This window comes from Haliotis rufescens, unplaced genomic scaffold (genome assembly GCF_023055435.1).
Source record: "Haliotis rufescens isolate VD_foot unplaced genomic scaffold, xgHalRufe1.0.p SCAF_6, whole genome shotgun sequence".
Lineage (NCBI taxonomy): Eukaryota > Metazoa > Mollusca > Gastropoda > Lepetellida > Haliotidae > Haliotis > Haliotis rufescens.
Genome location: NW_025964334.1, coordinates 18,783,155 through 18,799,478, shown reverse-complemented (window position 1 = coordinate 18,799,478; position 16,324 = coordinate 18,783,155). Strand labels below are relative to the sequence as shown.

At 39.4% G+C, this 16,324-nt stretch overlaps 1 protein-coding gene across 7 annotated transcripts in view; it reads right to left on the bottom strand.

The window, feature by feature from the left end:
• Positions 1-16,324, bottom strand: part of LOC124111293 (rho GTPase-activating protein 39-like) — a 212,975-nt gene that overhangs the window by 9,849 nt on the left and 186,802 nt on the right. For 5 of the 7 annotated variants that reach the window (XM_046470952.2, XM_046470951.2, XM_046470946.2 and 2 more), the window contains 8 exons: positions 14,862-15,163; positions 8,297-8,464; positions 6,950-7,030; positions 5,024-5,163; positions 3,308-3,437; positions 2,100-2,213; positions 1,044-1,201; positions 189-450 (listed from right to left, as the gene is read on the bottom strand). In XM_046470952.2, coding sequence (XP_046326908.1) covers positions 189-450; positions 1,044-1,201; positions 2,100-2,213; positions 3,308-3,437; positions 5,024-5,163; positions 6,950-7,030; positions 8,297-8,464; positions 14,862-15,163 — 1,355 coding nt within the window. Of the gene's footprint in view, positions 1-188; positions 451-1,043; positions 1,202-2,099; positions 2,214-3,307; positions 3,438-5,023; positions 5,172-6,949; positions 7,031-8,296; positions 8,465-14,861; positions 15,164-16,324 lie in introns of all 7 variants that reach the window. The other 2 variants (XM_046470949.2, XM_046470948.2) reach the window with 2 other exon arrangements.

Sequence of the window (16,324 nt, the reverse complement as noted above, 5' to 3'; positions counted from 1 at the left end):
CTTACCACAAAGAACAGATTTTTACTGAGGAAGAAGGGAGGTAACTCTAAACTGATGGTGATTAATCAAATAAAAGATTGGTTTGAGATCATCACAGACAGACTTATGTCACCAAAACAAACTATCACTACATGCCTTTTGAAAGCATTTACTCAAAATTCTAGGAGGTGGACTATTCTCTCACTGACCTGGAGAAACCTAATGAGATAACAGAGAACAAGGCGGTTGATGTGGGGAAGCTGGTTCACCACGGAGATGGCCGCCTCAGGGTTGGAGTAATTGACGACGCAGTCCTCGTAGAAGTGGGAGGGTATGAGAGGTTCGTACAGCTCTCGGTACCACAGCTTGAGCAGGGAGGCCGGCACATGGGGGTCGGGGCAGTCCGATGGGGGAATCCACTGGTCACAGCGAATCTTCAACGCATTCACCTCATCAATATCACCGGGCACTCTGAGATGGGAAAAGTCAGAAATGGTATAGAAAGAGCCTATTTTAAGAGTTTCATAAGGTTCGTTTTGTTTGTTGTTTAAGGCCGCACTCAGCAATATTCCAGCTATATGACTGTGGTCTGTAAATAATCGAGTCTGGACCAGACAGGCCAGTGATTGACAACATAAGCATCGATCAGCACAATTTGGATACGATTACATGCATCAACCATGTCGGCGAGCCTGACCACCCGATCAAGCCTCTTATGACAATGCATAGTTGCCTTTTACAGAAAGCATGGGTTACTGAAGACCTATTCTACCCCGGATCTTCACTGGTTGTTTCAGCAGGCAGTTGATGTTGCTGGAATATTGCCAAAAGCGTCTGATAACATACTCACTCACAGCTAATGTGAAAGAATTAGGTGGTCCTAACTTCCTTTGATTAGTATATAAACCAATAACAACATGAAGTATTTATGTTTCTGGGGGCAGTGCATATACATGCATGGCAGTCGGTGACTTAAGCCACAAGTCCGATGCCCGTGTCTAGTAAAAATATGTAAACAACTTTGCCATGCACAAACAAATGTCAACATTTGAGAAGACAGCTACCTGAAAATGCCCTCAGTCTGAGCACCATTGAGTCGTAGAACTTCTTCCGAAAGGATAGTCTGTATCCATGGCAACGTCCTTTCAGAATAACGATCCTTTTGCATCAGCAGTACATCATCAAGGGGGCTTCCGAACATAGATGGGTGGAAGATGGATTTCTGGAAATGGACAGTGTTGGATAAAGATTCATTAGTTTGTTTGTTGTTTAACGCTGCTATATTCCTGTAAATAATCAAGTCTACACAACTGGGATAAGATGACATTCATCAACCAAGTCTTCGACTCCAGGGTTAGAAACTAACAGTTTTTGTCCACTAGTCCTTACAATGATAACATATAGCAAAACCCTTAAAATGGGCCAATTTCTACTAGTCCTTAGGATACCTTTACTTACAGTTTGGTAAGGACTACAGGACTAGTGCCAATTTCTAACGCTGGACTATGACCACACGATCCCGTTAGTCGCCTCTTACAACAAGCGTGGGTTGCCGAAGATCTATTCTAAGCCGGATCTTCACGGGTCAGAAAAGGTACCGCTAGTTTCATAGTTTCAGTGAAGGTGTGACCTCATCCATGAGATAGAAGCCGGAGTCAGGTGAAATTACATTTGGTCTGTGAAGCCTAAGGGTAACAGTAGGGATGTCCTCGTATATATCTCGATATCGATAAATTTTGAATGTCAATCCTGTATCCATACAAATTTATAAATATACACACTAAATTAATAATACACAGCCAAAGAAACGTTTACATTAATAAAGATTACCATGGTTAATATTGGCAATAAAAAGGCAGAAAATTCAATCTAAACATTTAATGGATCAGCCTTGGAATCTGGGATCTAATCCTATAATCAGCAGATTCTCATCAGCTAAGGGAGACAATCCTCTTGTTAAACATTTTGCTTAAATATGGACTACCCCAAAATAACTGGACACAATAATTCATTGAAACCATGGCAATTTGGATGATTACCTCAAAATACTCTCAATCTTCCCAAAGGGTCTAATGCTTAATGTTTTGCCTACATACATTTTACATACAAGTAAATCTTACCTTAGCTTGTTCCACCTCATCTAGTGTTGGTTTTCGGACCCCCTTCTTGGCGCCAGTTGCCAGAGCTCGCTCTAGTCTTTGGTAGCAGTGATTAGCAAAGTGACTGATTGGCACCTGGAATCAAGAAGAAATACATACAAACACCATGGAACCACAGTCTTTTACTCGAATTAATCTTCCCAATGGTAAGAGACTCCTTGGCAATGTCAGAACTGTTTTTCATCATTTAGGTTGACAAGAGTAATTAGATGCACATTTTGTGTTGCATTTCTCAGACTCAAAGTGAGGTCAGATGACATGGGGTTTACATCGTGTTAAGATTATTGCAAAGTGTTTGTGCGCTACCAAGTAGAAGTTTAGCAAACTCAGACACAGAACACTGACTCCAAGCCAGCCATTCCTTGCTTTATGACCTTAATCACAAGTGTCAGGTCGGGTAATAACAAGAGTGAGTGAGTGAGTAGGGTTTTATGCCGCTTTTAGCAATATTCCAGCAATATCACGGCGGGGCTTCACACATTGTACCCATGTCAGGAATCGAACCCAGGTCTTCGGCGTAACAATCAAACGTAATAACAAGAACAGGGGTGACAGAACCATCGACCCTCCATTCTCAGAGTGAGCTCTCTGTTCACTACACCACAGAGTCAATCTCTCAGATTCAGCTTTCAACAAATAGACATTCAGGTCCAAGAGCTCTAACCTATCCACTACAACGCAGTCTGCTTTAATAAAATATTGATAATGTAGGTAGCCATAAAATATCTTAAAAAGAAAAGAAAAAACATTTTGGTCATATCACATAATTATGTGAGTGAGTGAGTTTGATTTTACGCCGCTTTAAGCAATATTCCAGCGATATCACGGCGGGGGACACCAGAAATGGGCTTCATACATTGTACCCATGTCGGGAATCAAACCTGGGTCTTCGGCGTGCGTGACGAGCGAACGTTTTTACCACGAGGCTTCCCGGCCATCCAACGTAATTATGTAGTTTTAAGATAACAATTGATGATTTGAGTTCACCCTAACCTCAATGCCAGGAATGTTTTAATCGTAGATCACGCTCAGGTTATGTCACAAATTACCTCCCTTAGATAACAAAACAGGATCACAAAATCAAAATCACATATATTTTCATATCAAGGCTGGTGAACAATCATTATTCCTGGAATAGAAACCAAAATATATACGCTACAACTGCTTACATTTGGCATATCAAATATCTGGTCCATATGTTTGGAAATATAGCCCTCCAGGTAAGAGTAGAACTTGTGTGTTGGAGGGAAGAAATTGAGACACACCGCCATCAGCTCCCAGCCACGCTGCAGACTCTCCCTGAAACACAAGTACACATCAACACAGGCCTCGTACAACAATATCCCGCATTCGACGTAATAAGCGCCCAGGGCGCTCTCAAAATTTGAAATAGGGGGCTCTTATTAAAATAATATTTTGGAGGAAAAAAACAGTTGAAAGATTGTAAATTTCGTGGTTTATGCTGACAGCCTGAAATGTTTATATACGACAGATATATTTTTCCAGGATTTAATTGCCAATAATTAAGGATGCATATTACACACAAGTCTTACATTGATCAATCGGAAGGGGTGCTAATAATTGAGATTGTTCACTACCCAATATAATTAGCAAATATCGCCGCGGGCGCTTATTAGAGCGGGGCGCTTATTACGTCAAATACGGTATTACTTTCTGACTCTCAAGTGATTTGAGATGTTACAACAGAATTACAAAATAGTTGAACAGCTTACACAGCCCTGGCTGCTCTGTTGGTTAAGGACAGGTTCGTTCCAAATGTATCTATGTTGTTTCGACAAAAAAACAATTTAGTTTTATCAGAGCTTATTTAGCTTTGGCCCTCGGGATTGTATGGGGGTTTCCGGTTGATATGGGGTATGCTATGACAACTGACGTATAATAACCTTGTTATCATATAGTATAACATCAAATTGTATAATGTATCCATTAACAAACATCTCTAAATTCTGTGTATGTCAGTAAAGACATGTTCACCTTGCTAGGAACACATTGACACAGGAAAGCTAGTTGAGCAGGCGATGCACCAAGGGAGGTAAGTCTAATTTCATTGATGGGTATTTGAAAAGCATATGTTATTGAAAAAGACATTCTTAAAAGCATTGTGATTTATCCGTGTGTCTTTAGCCAAATGGTACATAGGTTGCATGTTCGATTCATGGGAAACATAAAGAAAACATTTGTCATTTGATTTTATATTTAATAACATTGTTTTCAAATGCGAAATAAATTTCTAGCGAGTATCATGTTACAATCTTAATGGAAGGTGTATTAATAAAATCCCCGGGATATTACAACATCCCTGTTTATGAGATTTAACCCAACTGGAGAACAATAGGATGACGTCACTGGAGGTTTGTAAGGGAGGATGCAGAACCGTGAAGTTGTTTCCCTCGTCTGAATCATATTGTCCAACCTCGGTCTTATAGACATAACCTAGTGGTATCAGTATAGGATAGTGTCCTCCTCAAAGGTGATATTGACTTTTAATGCTCAATGGAGGGGATGCTAACACATTATTTACTCAGAAGTGTTATAGGGGGCACGGGTGGCCCAGCCGTCTACAGCGCCGCAATTTGCTGTGCAGAGTTGCGTCCCTTCCGCGCGCCGGAAACTTATGATCGTGGGTTCGTGACCCGGTTCGCCGGGATCATGTTTCTAGGTTTGTCAGCACCATACCCATGCTCGTGGGTTTAACCGAAGTGGTAAATGTCTGAGACCTCCATCAATACGGGCTTTCATCCCACATTAAGCTGACACGCCGTGATATAACTGGAATACTGTTAAAAACGGCATTAAACACAACTCACTCACTCACTCAGAAGTGTAATAATCCCATGGCATGTTATCGTGTAATTCTTACTCACTCTTTTTTGTTCTCTGTAGTCTGGCGACACAGCTGGATGTAGATCTCGTCTCTCAGCTGGGGGATACTCCACCCTTTAGTTATGATGTCCAAGGCCACGCTCATCGGGGCCTGTTTTGTCTTGCGATCTCCCATGTACATCTGGATATGTAAACTTGTTAAGGACTCAAACAGATCATAATGCCTTTATCCAACGTCATTTTCGTCATTAATATTTCCATGTGAATTGACTTTCCAAAATATCAAGCCATCACAGATTCACCTACACTTTGGCTGGAGCAGGTTTTCCTGGATTCAGGAAATTAGATCAGTGTGAAATAAGCTGTGTTTTACACAACACAGAAATGTGCATCCAGTACTCACAAATGTATAGAATGGCCGCAGAAGAAAAAAAATATTGCGTCTAGGGAAGCACAATAATATTCATTGTACCATATTTTTGACAAGCAATAAACAGGTCCTATAATGAAAGTAATCATCAAATTTTACAAAACAGTACCCTACACCATTTCATAACATGACAGGACCCTCATACTTCAGGTAAGGACCCTTGAAATTAATTATTGGGGGTCATCTGGACCCCTAGTTTTGTAGGTCAAGGTAAAACTTGGTAAGCTCAAACCAAAGCAAACCCACTGCAACATTGCTGATAAAACTAAATTTTGATAAGACAATTCTGGTTTTCAATTCCTGGTTTGAAGCCCTGTAGTTTGAGCTCCTATGGTAATCCTAACAGTGTTGGATTTGGTTGGTTGGTTTGTTGTTTAACGCCGCACTCAGCATATTCCAGCTATATGATGGCGGTCTGTAAATAATCGAGTCTGGACCAGACAATCCAGTGATTGATATCATGAGCACCGATCCACGCAATTGGGATCGATGACATGCATCAACCAAGTCAGCGAGTCTGACCACCCGATCCCGTTAGTCGCCTTTTACGACAAGCATAGTCACCTTTTACGACAAGCATGGGTTGCTGAAGACCTATTCTACCCCGGAATCTTCTCGGGTCTAACAGTGTTGGAAGCATAGACCACCAGCAGCATGTAGGAGACAGGGTGTTTCTGGGAGAGACTAACAACTTATGACCATTGCGTGTTCCGACAACAAAGGCTAACTGTAGGATTATGGCCTGAGAAGGTCTGTTTTGAGGAATTAATTCCCATGCATCTTCAAAAACTGAGTGAAACAAGACATTAAGGGATTTTCATTTGAATATTTGTTTACAGATAAAAACAAAACAATCTTTAATTCAAATTGAGTACAAAAATAAAAATAAAAATAAAAAGTTCAAATTTCTTTTTGGAAAACTAATTAAAGTACCAAGAAATACCTTCAAATGAGAAACATATGAAAGGGAAGTAACCAATCGACATTATTTTTGTTAATAAGATCAAACAAAATAAGACAAGTTGTTCCCTTTTAGCTTCATTTTGATAATCAATCATACCACACTATTTTATTTTTTGCAAACTGTAAACCATGTAATTACAAAAAATGGTAGAAGTATTTTTTACACCACACTGGTGTATGGCCCATAATTACAGCATTGGTAACGGATATTTACTCTAACAATAACAAGTGTCAGGGGATGCAGTGCAAGGGTTTACCCCCTAACAATATTCATGAACGAAACAGTTTTAGGAATGTACATACATATAGACAACAGAAAGGTTTGAGTGAGCACTGTGAACGTACATACGTGTCTCTATTTCTTTTCTTTCCTTTCTGTCATTTAATGTATTAATTGTAAATAAGCTTACATGTCAATCTATGGGAGAGGGTGTTCTAAGTAGTGGTAATGTGTCCCCAATCTTTTGAATGAGAACAAAATATGCTTAAACAACAACAAAGAAGACAATATTCATGAGCCTGATGTGAAGCAACAGGCAGTTGCACTGAGGTGCATGACCAGGGTTCAACTCACAAGGATATATTTGAAGACATCACATGCTTCCTTCTTCATGTTCTTATCATTGGTCCTCAACATGGGCTTCTGTATAAGGTCCTGAAACACATATACACAGGCTGAAACACACATGAATAATAATAATAATAATGATGATGATGATGATGATGATGATGATGATGATGATGATAATGGGCATTCATAATGTGCCAAATTCCATTCACTTAGTGGATGCTCATAACAATACACTATTATTACCCCCGTCAATGGATCAGTGTGCACCGGATTTTCATTCTCAGCTCCCTGGGGAGTATATAACCCAAGCTGCCTGTGAGGCGCTAGAAGGTTAACCTACCGGGTACCCATTCACTGCTGGATCAACAGAGGCACATTGCCTAAGGAGACACCACATGTGTACATGTGCTTCAGTGTGAAGCAGGACAGAAGCCCATGAAACTCTCAGAAGAAATAAATTACATTATAGAGTAGTCATTGGGAGACATTTTGTATCCATTTCATTTGCAGAAAGTCAATAACATTACAAGCCACAACTATAAACACATTTTGCATCAGGTTTTGCCTGTGACAGACACACTCCAATGTAGGTATAGTGCCAATGAGTGAGTGAGTGAGTGAGTGAGTGAGTTGGGTTTAACGCCGCTTTTAACAGTATTCCAGTTATATCACGACGTGTCAGCTTGATGTGGGAGGAAGGCCCGAAGTGATGCAGGTCTCAGATGTTTACCACGGTGAAACCCACGAGCACCGGTATGGTGCTGACAAACCTAGAAACATAATCAGGATGAACCAGGATTTGAACCCACAATCATAGGTTTCTGACGCGTCAAAGGGACGCAACTCTGCACAGCGAATAGCGGCACCTTAGATGACTGGGCCAACCGTGGCCCCATAATGCCAATGAAGTTTTCACAATGGCAGGCATTACCATAACTTGGCGTTATATAGAAACATACAATACACAACTTGGCCTGATGAATAAGTTGGTTCAGGAAGGTGCAATCCGAGAAGGCAACATCTGGGAGGCAATAAATGACTCCAGGAACATTATGTTGTTTGTTTGTTTTTTAATGTCACCATTAGCAATATTTCAGCTATATGATGCCTATCTGTTAATAATTGAGCTTCACCAGACAATCCAGTGATTGATATTATGAGCATGTCCCAAACAAACAGGGTATGAAGACATGCAACCGACCAAGCTCCTGAGTCTGATACCAGATCCATGCAGATGCGGCTTATGAAAGGCATGGGTTGCTGGACCAGTTCTACCCAGATCCCCCAATTTGTCAGAATAACACAACGTGAAACATGATAATGTGACATGTAAGAGTTCCAACTGATTACCTTTGACCAGACGAGCATGTTGGTGAGAGGCACTTTCTTCCCAAACAGTCCCTTCTTGTGTCGGTTGAGGTGTGGGGCGTAGTTCTCGATGTCACTCTCCGATGGAAGTTTCTGGGAATGAGACAGACTACTGCCAGAGCCTGACGGTGGCACCGTGCCTGGGCGGTTCTACGAGGGACAGATTAGTTGGTTAGCAGGGGAGGTAAGCAGGGAGGGATTAGCAGCTGCACACCACAACACAGGATAACTATGCAATGGTAGAAAGGTGATGATCGGACTGAAAACTGAAATCTTAAACCTTTTCCTAGTAAGAACAGCTATTACAAGTGTGAGTGAGTACGCTTTTACACCGCTTTTAGCAATATTCCAGCAATATCACGGTGGAGGACACTAGAAATGGACTTCACACATTGTACCCATGTCAGGAATCGAGCCCGGGTCTTCGGCTTAACAAGCGATCGCTTTAACCACTAGGCTACCCGACCGCCCCTAACTATTACAAAACTGCTCAAAACTATGAAGAAAAAAAAAGTTTCAAAATGAAGAATCTGTTAAAACCGATGGCTACATCTGAAACTTGTTTGGGAAACTGTAATCTGTCTCCAAGAAAATAAGTTAAAATTGAATCCAACTCAAGTCTAGAATGATCTAGCAAGTCTAGACTGCCTCAACTCTAGAAATTCAGCATTGTTCCAGGCATTAGCATTTGGATTTTGTCGACATATATCTTTAAATAAGATCACTTTATTTCTCGGACAAAATGTGAGTCAATGACAGCTGCTGTCTGTGTTTAAACATCTACTTTCATTGCAAACAAAATCTGAACAAATATGGCATTCTGCAGCAAAGCATTTTAAGTAATCCTTTAAGTAAGAAAATGTCTATTTTCCAAACTCACCACAAGGAATCTATTTTTCACACAAAACCCTTTTTCAACTGACAGATTAAAGGCAAGAAAAAATATTTTTCAGTCAACATGTAATATTGTGGTGAAAATATATTTACTATGCAATGACAGGAACAAACTTGCGATCCTATCTACAGGACAAAGAGATTACAAGCAGGAAATGTTATTATGTTGTCACAGGCAACAGGTGTGCCATTTCACTGTGAATGAGGAGTAGGTCATTATTGATGTTCATTATGTAGGATTAATACACTTCTTTTACAAATAATTGATTATTCGCAGGCTTTCAATAAGTGAAAAGCCAATGTAAATAGGTTATCCTGTTGCCCATAAATTTGAAATGTTATCGACACTGTTCTACATTCCACTGAACTCTATCTCTTATGTGAAGTCTGAATTGGCACTAGTCCTGTAGTCCTTGTGAAAATTTCCAATAGTTAACGTATCATCAGGACTAGTAGAAATTTGCCATTTTGAAGGGTTTTGCTAAATGTTCTCAACATAAGGACTAGTAGATTAAAACAGTTAGATTCTATCCCTGTTCAACTTTGCAAACATTTGCATTATTTGCGTGATCCTCCCCATAGTGGCTCTCCCCTGAAGATTTCTGTCCACATCTGTACAATGACTGGTCCCCTCCCCTGAAGATCTCTGTCCACATCTGTACAATGACTAGTCCCATCCCCTGAAGATCTCTGTCCACATCTGTACAATGACTGGTCCCATCCCCTGAAGATCTCTGTCCACATCTGTACAATGACTAGTCCCATTCCCTGAAGATCTCTGTCCACATCTGTACAATGACTAGTCCCATCCCCTGAAGATCTCTGTCCACATCTATACAATGACTGGTCCCCTCCCCTGAAGATCTCTGTCCACATCTGCACAATGACTGGTCCCCTCCCCTGAAGATCTCTGTCCACATCCACACAATGACTTACAGGTCCCCTCCCCTGAAGCTCTGTCCACATCCACACAATGACTGGTCCCCTTGTTACTTTTGCCACTGACAAGCAATACAACACAGCACTATTTGTAGGGACAGGTCAGTGATGTAGACATGTGTCGACCAGTATGTAAAAATAGTTTCAGCCATAAATATAGTGCAAAGTTCAAATACACTCAAACAACAAACATAAAAGTTACTGAGGAAATCATATTTAATGTGAGGCGATTATACTGGTGATTTGTCACTCTGTACAGAAATTAGTACTATTTACAGCTATTAGTAATACATATTCATTATCAGGGCTGGTGAAACCATCAATCCAGCCCCTAAAGAGCATAGTCATTATCATACAGTCAAACTGTATCACAATTGTCTATAATTAATATTTTCGCCATCAAGAGCAACACCAAACTTTGCCATGATTCATGTTAAGTGACTAGTCAGGATTTTCATCCTGCTAAATCATAGTGAGGGCTGGTGATCTCATCATCATGGCCCTTACTCAGCATAGTTTATCATGATTTGGTCAGATGCTAGTTTGAAGCTATATTTGTCATCCAAAATGCTGCTCTGAACTTTGTTGTGATGTGCACTTTAGAATTTGTATATCTATGGAATAAAAGAGCTGTCAGTATGTATTATGTGCACACCCCTCTACACAGCAGTATTTTCTGAAAAAAGTGTGTACTATACTCAAGAAAATATGGTACTTATTTTTTCAAACTCTTTTTTTCAAACATAAAACTGTTGCCTGTATCTGAATAAAATGCCTTTTTAAAAATTATTGTTGACACTATGAAAAAGTCTGAATAACACTATTTATGTCTATTGAATTTTCTAGCCTCTAAAAACACATCTTGAAATGAACTAAACTAATTCCAAAATGTATATGTTAAAAGGCTTTCTTCAAATGTCAACATACAGTACTATCAGCAAAGGAGACCCTATGTACATGGGAAAATCAAGTTGAAATATTACCCCCTGACTTACAAAATAAGCAGAGATTACCTTGAAATGACTTAAAAGAAATATTAAAATGTGCTTCAAAATCCTGATGTCCAAACGTCGACACAGTGAATTTGTATTCCTACAGAAATAGACCCTCCATGCATAAGAAAATTTACTTTGAAATAATAACCACAGACTATTAAGGGTAAACTAAGATTAAGCACAGATTACAAAGAGTGTTAGATATTAAGTAGGGTCGTGGGGTCCTTGTTGTGTGCTCCTGTATTACTTGCACTGAGGACCCCCAGACTAACATTTAGTCTCTGAAATTTTATATTACACAATATCCTTCTTGACCCTAAAAAAAAAAAGTCCCTTATGCTGGAAAATAGCTAGCTAGGGCTGGCTAGACTTGCTTTTGTATGCATTTCTAGATTATTTTTTTTTCATAAAATAAAAATATTCCATGGTCATGGTGCAGGAGTAAGGGACCCCTAAATCTTTACCTTTTAACATTAGAGCTATGATTTACCTGCGTAACTTCAACACTGACAAATACAGAAATATAGATACGAGAGCTGCGTATTTGTGTAAAATATGCATTAAATAAATTGAAATACGCAGACAAATAAAATCCTAGCGTATCAAACACGCAGTAGAAACTATAAATACACTATTGACATTTAATTAATGCGTATATTACAACATTTAGATAAAACGATACATTACAAATGTTAGATAACATGATTGTGTATCAGCCGATCGCAAAATTCACTCACCGACGGTAACATTTGGAAAAGTTTGTGCGACAACCATACTGATACATGCCAATTGAAAAGCACTTTGTACCCAGTCATTGGCATGTTGTATCTTAAACAGTCGCTGATTGGTGATTAAAAAAATACTGCCTTTCTTACGATGCAAAATTTTGCAAACAAAAATGGCTCCCCGGGAAGGGAGCTGCAAGCAGACGCAGACGGGTATACTACTATTCATGTAGTTTTAAATGGTTTAAGGGGATTGTTACGAAACAGGTTTTAAGTTAAAAAAAAACAAACGTCAAGAAACAGGTGGGTAAATAATATTTGAATACCCTCCAAACATTGTGGATACCCAATAAAAATCAAACCACTGGGTAAAATACCCAAGTAACCAAAAGCTTATCAAAAGCTCTGCATTATCCCCCAAAATGACTTAAATTAAATTCAAACTGTACCTCAAACTCCACATTTCCGTTGTCATCATACAGAAAACTCATTCTCCTCCATAGCCCAGATTTGCCACTAGCTACATGTACACCATCAGCTGACCCCTGTCCAGTGACTGACAGGTGAGACTGACACCAGGAAATGCATGAAGAATTGCCTACATAGTTAACCCTTTCATCCCTGACCACAGGGCAGATGGCCATAAGGCTGGTTATTACCGGCATCTGTATGTGTTATGATAATCTGCTTATTAAACAATGTTTGTGGATTTCAAACAATTTTAGATATGTAGATTCACTGCTAACTGAGGAAACATTTTGTAGTTTTTGAAACGTTTCAGTGATTTTAATCGGGTTATTTATTCCTTCATGACATGTTAATGTTTATATCAATTTTTTAACTTTTCAACAACAAAATTTCTACATCTCTACAAAATTTAAAAAACATTTTAGGACATTTTGGATGACAATCAGTCCAATGTCCTAGAATAAGAAACAATCCGAAACATTGTATCTGTCTTCCCTAATAAAGATGATGTGGCAGAAGTTTTAGTTTTTGAAAACATTATTTGAAATTCAACTGCATTTTAATTTAACTTCATCCATGCATCTGTAATAACAATACTAAAAAATTTAAATGAAATTGTATAAATTCATTTTACTTTTGTGAAAAATAAAACATTTTCAGTTATAAATAAAATAGATCTTTAGTTAGTAATGTAGTAAAACAAGTAGTTATATGAGTAACTGTTACCAAAGACAATTATTGAAATATTAAATTGCTTTTATCCTGGTTGACATGGGTTGATGAATAACAGCGCCTCATAATGAATATACTTCACACTATCACAAACTTATCAAATTCTGACCTTTCCTTGGCATTTTCACCCAAATGAAACCTTTCTTTTTTCAAAGATTATCTTTCTTTATGACAACAACATCATGGCTGTTGATAACGGGGAGGGAGGCTGCTATATTGAGACACACTGAAACTTTCCCCATTTGTGACTTTTCATGATTATTTTCTCATTTGGAAACCTTTCTAGATTCTTGAGAGGAAATGAGAGCCACGCTGGGGCATACTTCAGCCTCACACAAAGTCCGTCCCCCAGACCTCAGAGAATAATTCAAAAAGGAGTTCACCTCAAGTCTAGAATGATATGCCAAGTCTAGAATGACAGGGCAGGTGTAGATTGCCTCAGCTCCAGGCTGAAATCAAGCATTGTTCTGGGCTCTATTTGGATGTTTTTATTTTGTAGAGATATATTTTCAAATAAGATATCTTTATTTCTGGAACGACATGTTAAGCCTCTATCATACATGACACAAGTGTCCTCAACCTGAACCTATGACCTGTCTGCTCTACAGGAGCATGTCCCTGGGATGAGTGAGTGAGTGAGTGAGTGAGTGAGTGAGTGAGTGAGTGAGTGAGTGAGTGAGTGAGTGAGTGAGTGAGTGAGTGAGTGAGTGAGTGAGTGAGTGAGTGAGTGGACCCTTCTACTACCACAGCTATATGATGACTGCCTCTATATACATACTCCTGGTATGAACTGCCAGGCGGGTTATAGTTTCCACTACCCTCCTGATATAAAGACTTGAATCTGGGTCACTCGCGTCTGAGTACTTAAACTTCCAAAATTCTATGCCGTTTCTAATTATTTGGTTTGCAGATTCACTGACAATAATTTCACAAATGTGGCATAAAAGTATCATATTTAAAAAAGTCTTTTTTTCTTCTCTACAATTAACTTATTTTTGTCTTAAAAACAAATCAAATATGACAACAGAGAAGGGTGGTAACCCACAGACTTGTGTTTTCAAATAAAAAAAAGATGGTTTCTTTATTCCCCCAACAAGTACATGCATTGTGATCATAACATCCTGTACCCTTTCTTCAACAACACTGCCCTGAACAGTGTTCAACAATAAGGAAGAAAGGCCAAGTCCTTGTCATGGTCCCGGTGTTAAACAGGACAGATTTTGGAAGTCCTTTTGATTGAAATCGATCGCCAAAAGTGGCAAGGACCCCACTTAATTTCTTACTGAAAAAGATTCCTCAAACTTTCTGCAAACTTGTTGGGGCTTGAGTCTTGTGTTTCATTCTATTTCTATCTTCTGGCATCCAGAGGAAAGGGACATAATTATTGAGGGAAGAGCATGTTATAAGCGTTCTACAGTATGTTATTGGGTAGACTAATTATAGGGTAGACAATATTGTTTCACAAACTTAAACAAAATGACAATTCTAAGATAGTAATTTTTCATTTTTCTCAATTTCAAAATTGTGTTTTACATCTTTCTTAAGAAAGTAAATCAGTGCCAGCACATGTTGATATATATTACCCGATTACTTCCTATTACATAGTTAAACTGTCATGCCATGGCAAATTAACCTGGGTGTTCTTTAACTTCTTTTGAGCAGTATACATAGGAAAGACATTATCTATCAATGACACTAATAAATTATTGATAACAATTCAAACCAATGACCTTTGTTTGTTTCTTACACACTTCTTACAAGTTTTAAAGTCATTTGAAATGTGGATATACAAACCTGTCTGTTCAGAGATCCTGTGCTGGGACTAAGCGACATATTTGCCTCGGACTGTGAGGCCACAACCATTGACAGAGGGCGCTGTGAGATGTCTGTCTGAAGGGACTGGCTCTTCTCAAGGGCAGGGTTTACCGGAACTGGTTCCGACCCGCGTTCCACCGGAGGACCCTTCTTCCTGCGTAGTGATGCATGATGGGTCTCCTGTTGGAGTGGTGTAGGAGATGGCTGGATCAGCCCCCGTGGAGAATTGCACGAGAATACACTACTGCTGTCCGACTCCTCGAACCCTTGGTCCTGAATACCTGTAAACAAGAGGGGAAAAAGTGAAGTAATATCAAACAAGCAAACAGTGCAACCCAGGCAGAAGATGCAGTCGGACCATGAGAGGAGCATGCTTAAAAAATAAATACACCCTTTGAGCGGGTGAGTTGGGTTTAATACCGCTTTGAACGGTATTCCAGTTATATCACGGCGGGTCAGCTTGATGTGGTAGGAAGTCCAAAATGATGCTGGTCTTAGATGTTAATCACTTTGGTGAAACCAACGAGCATGAATATGACGCTTCATCAGCTAAGTCCAGGTTCGATTCCCAACATGGTACCCCGAGAGGGGCCCATTTCTAGTGTGACCAGCTGTCATATTCCAGAATTATTATTAAAAACAGTGAACCGCCATACTCACACATTCTCCCTATGGCTGTGGTCAACACATTGATACAAGAGGAAAAACTGTCCTTACTGTTCCTTGTTAATGGAAATGATTGCAGGATCTTCAGTCACTGAAGGCGGTCGGGTAGCCTAGTGGTTAGAGCGTTCGATTGTCACGCCGAAGACCCGGGTTCGATTCCCGACATGGGTACAATGTGTGAAGCCAATTTCTGGTGTCCCCCGCCGTGATATTGCGGGAATATTGCTAAAAGCGGCGTTAAACCACAATCACTCACTCACTCAGTCACTAAGACAAAACATTAGAGTTTGAATAAAACTCCTGGTTGAAGCTGAGCGTGAAGTCTATACTAACCCATGCTTCAGCACTGTCTTCTTGAATGAGAATCTTGTAGAAAATGACACGCTATAATCAACACATCATGTTTTACCCATGTGACAAATCATATGATCTCGACATGACTGTGTGCCAGAGGAAAACAGTGAACAGCTCATTGGGGAATTTGCTTGCTAAAAATAGCCCCCAAATTTTCGTGTTTCTATTAATAGCGTTTTGTCAACGCAGCCTAATGCTTATATATATATATGTGAAACTTCCTTATCTCATAATAAATCTTTGATTGGTCACATCCACATCATGTTTGTATGCTATGATCTCACAGGAAGCATGAGAAATGATATCCGTGAGAAGAAATATCAACATTTCTGGTAAAATCGAGGACATCACCAACTCGATCTACTGCAAGCATTTTCTTCTAAGTCAACAGTTAGACACAGCCATTACAAATAAATCTGAAA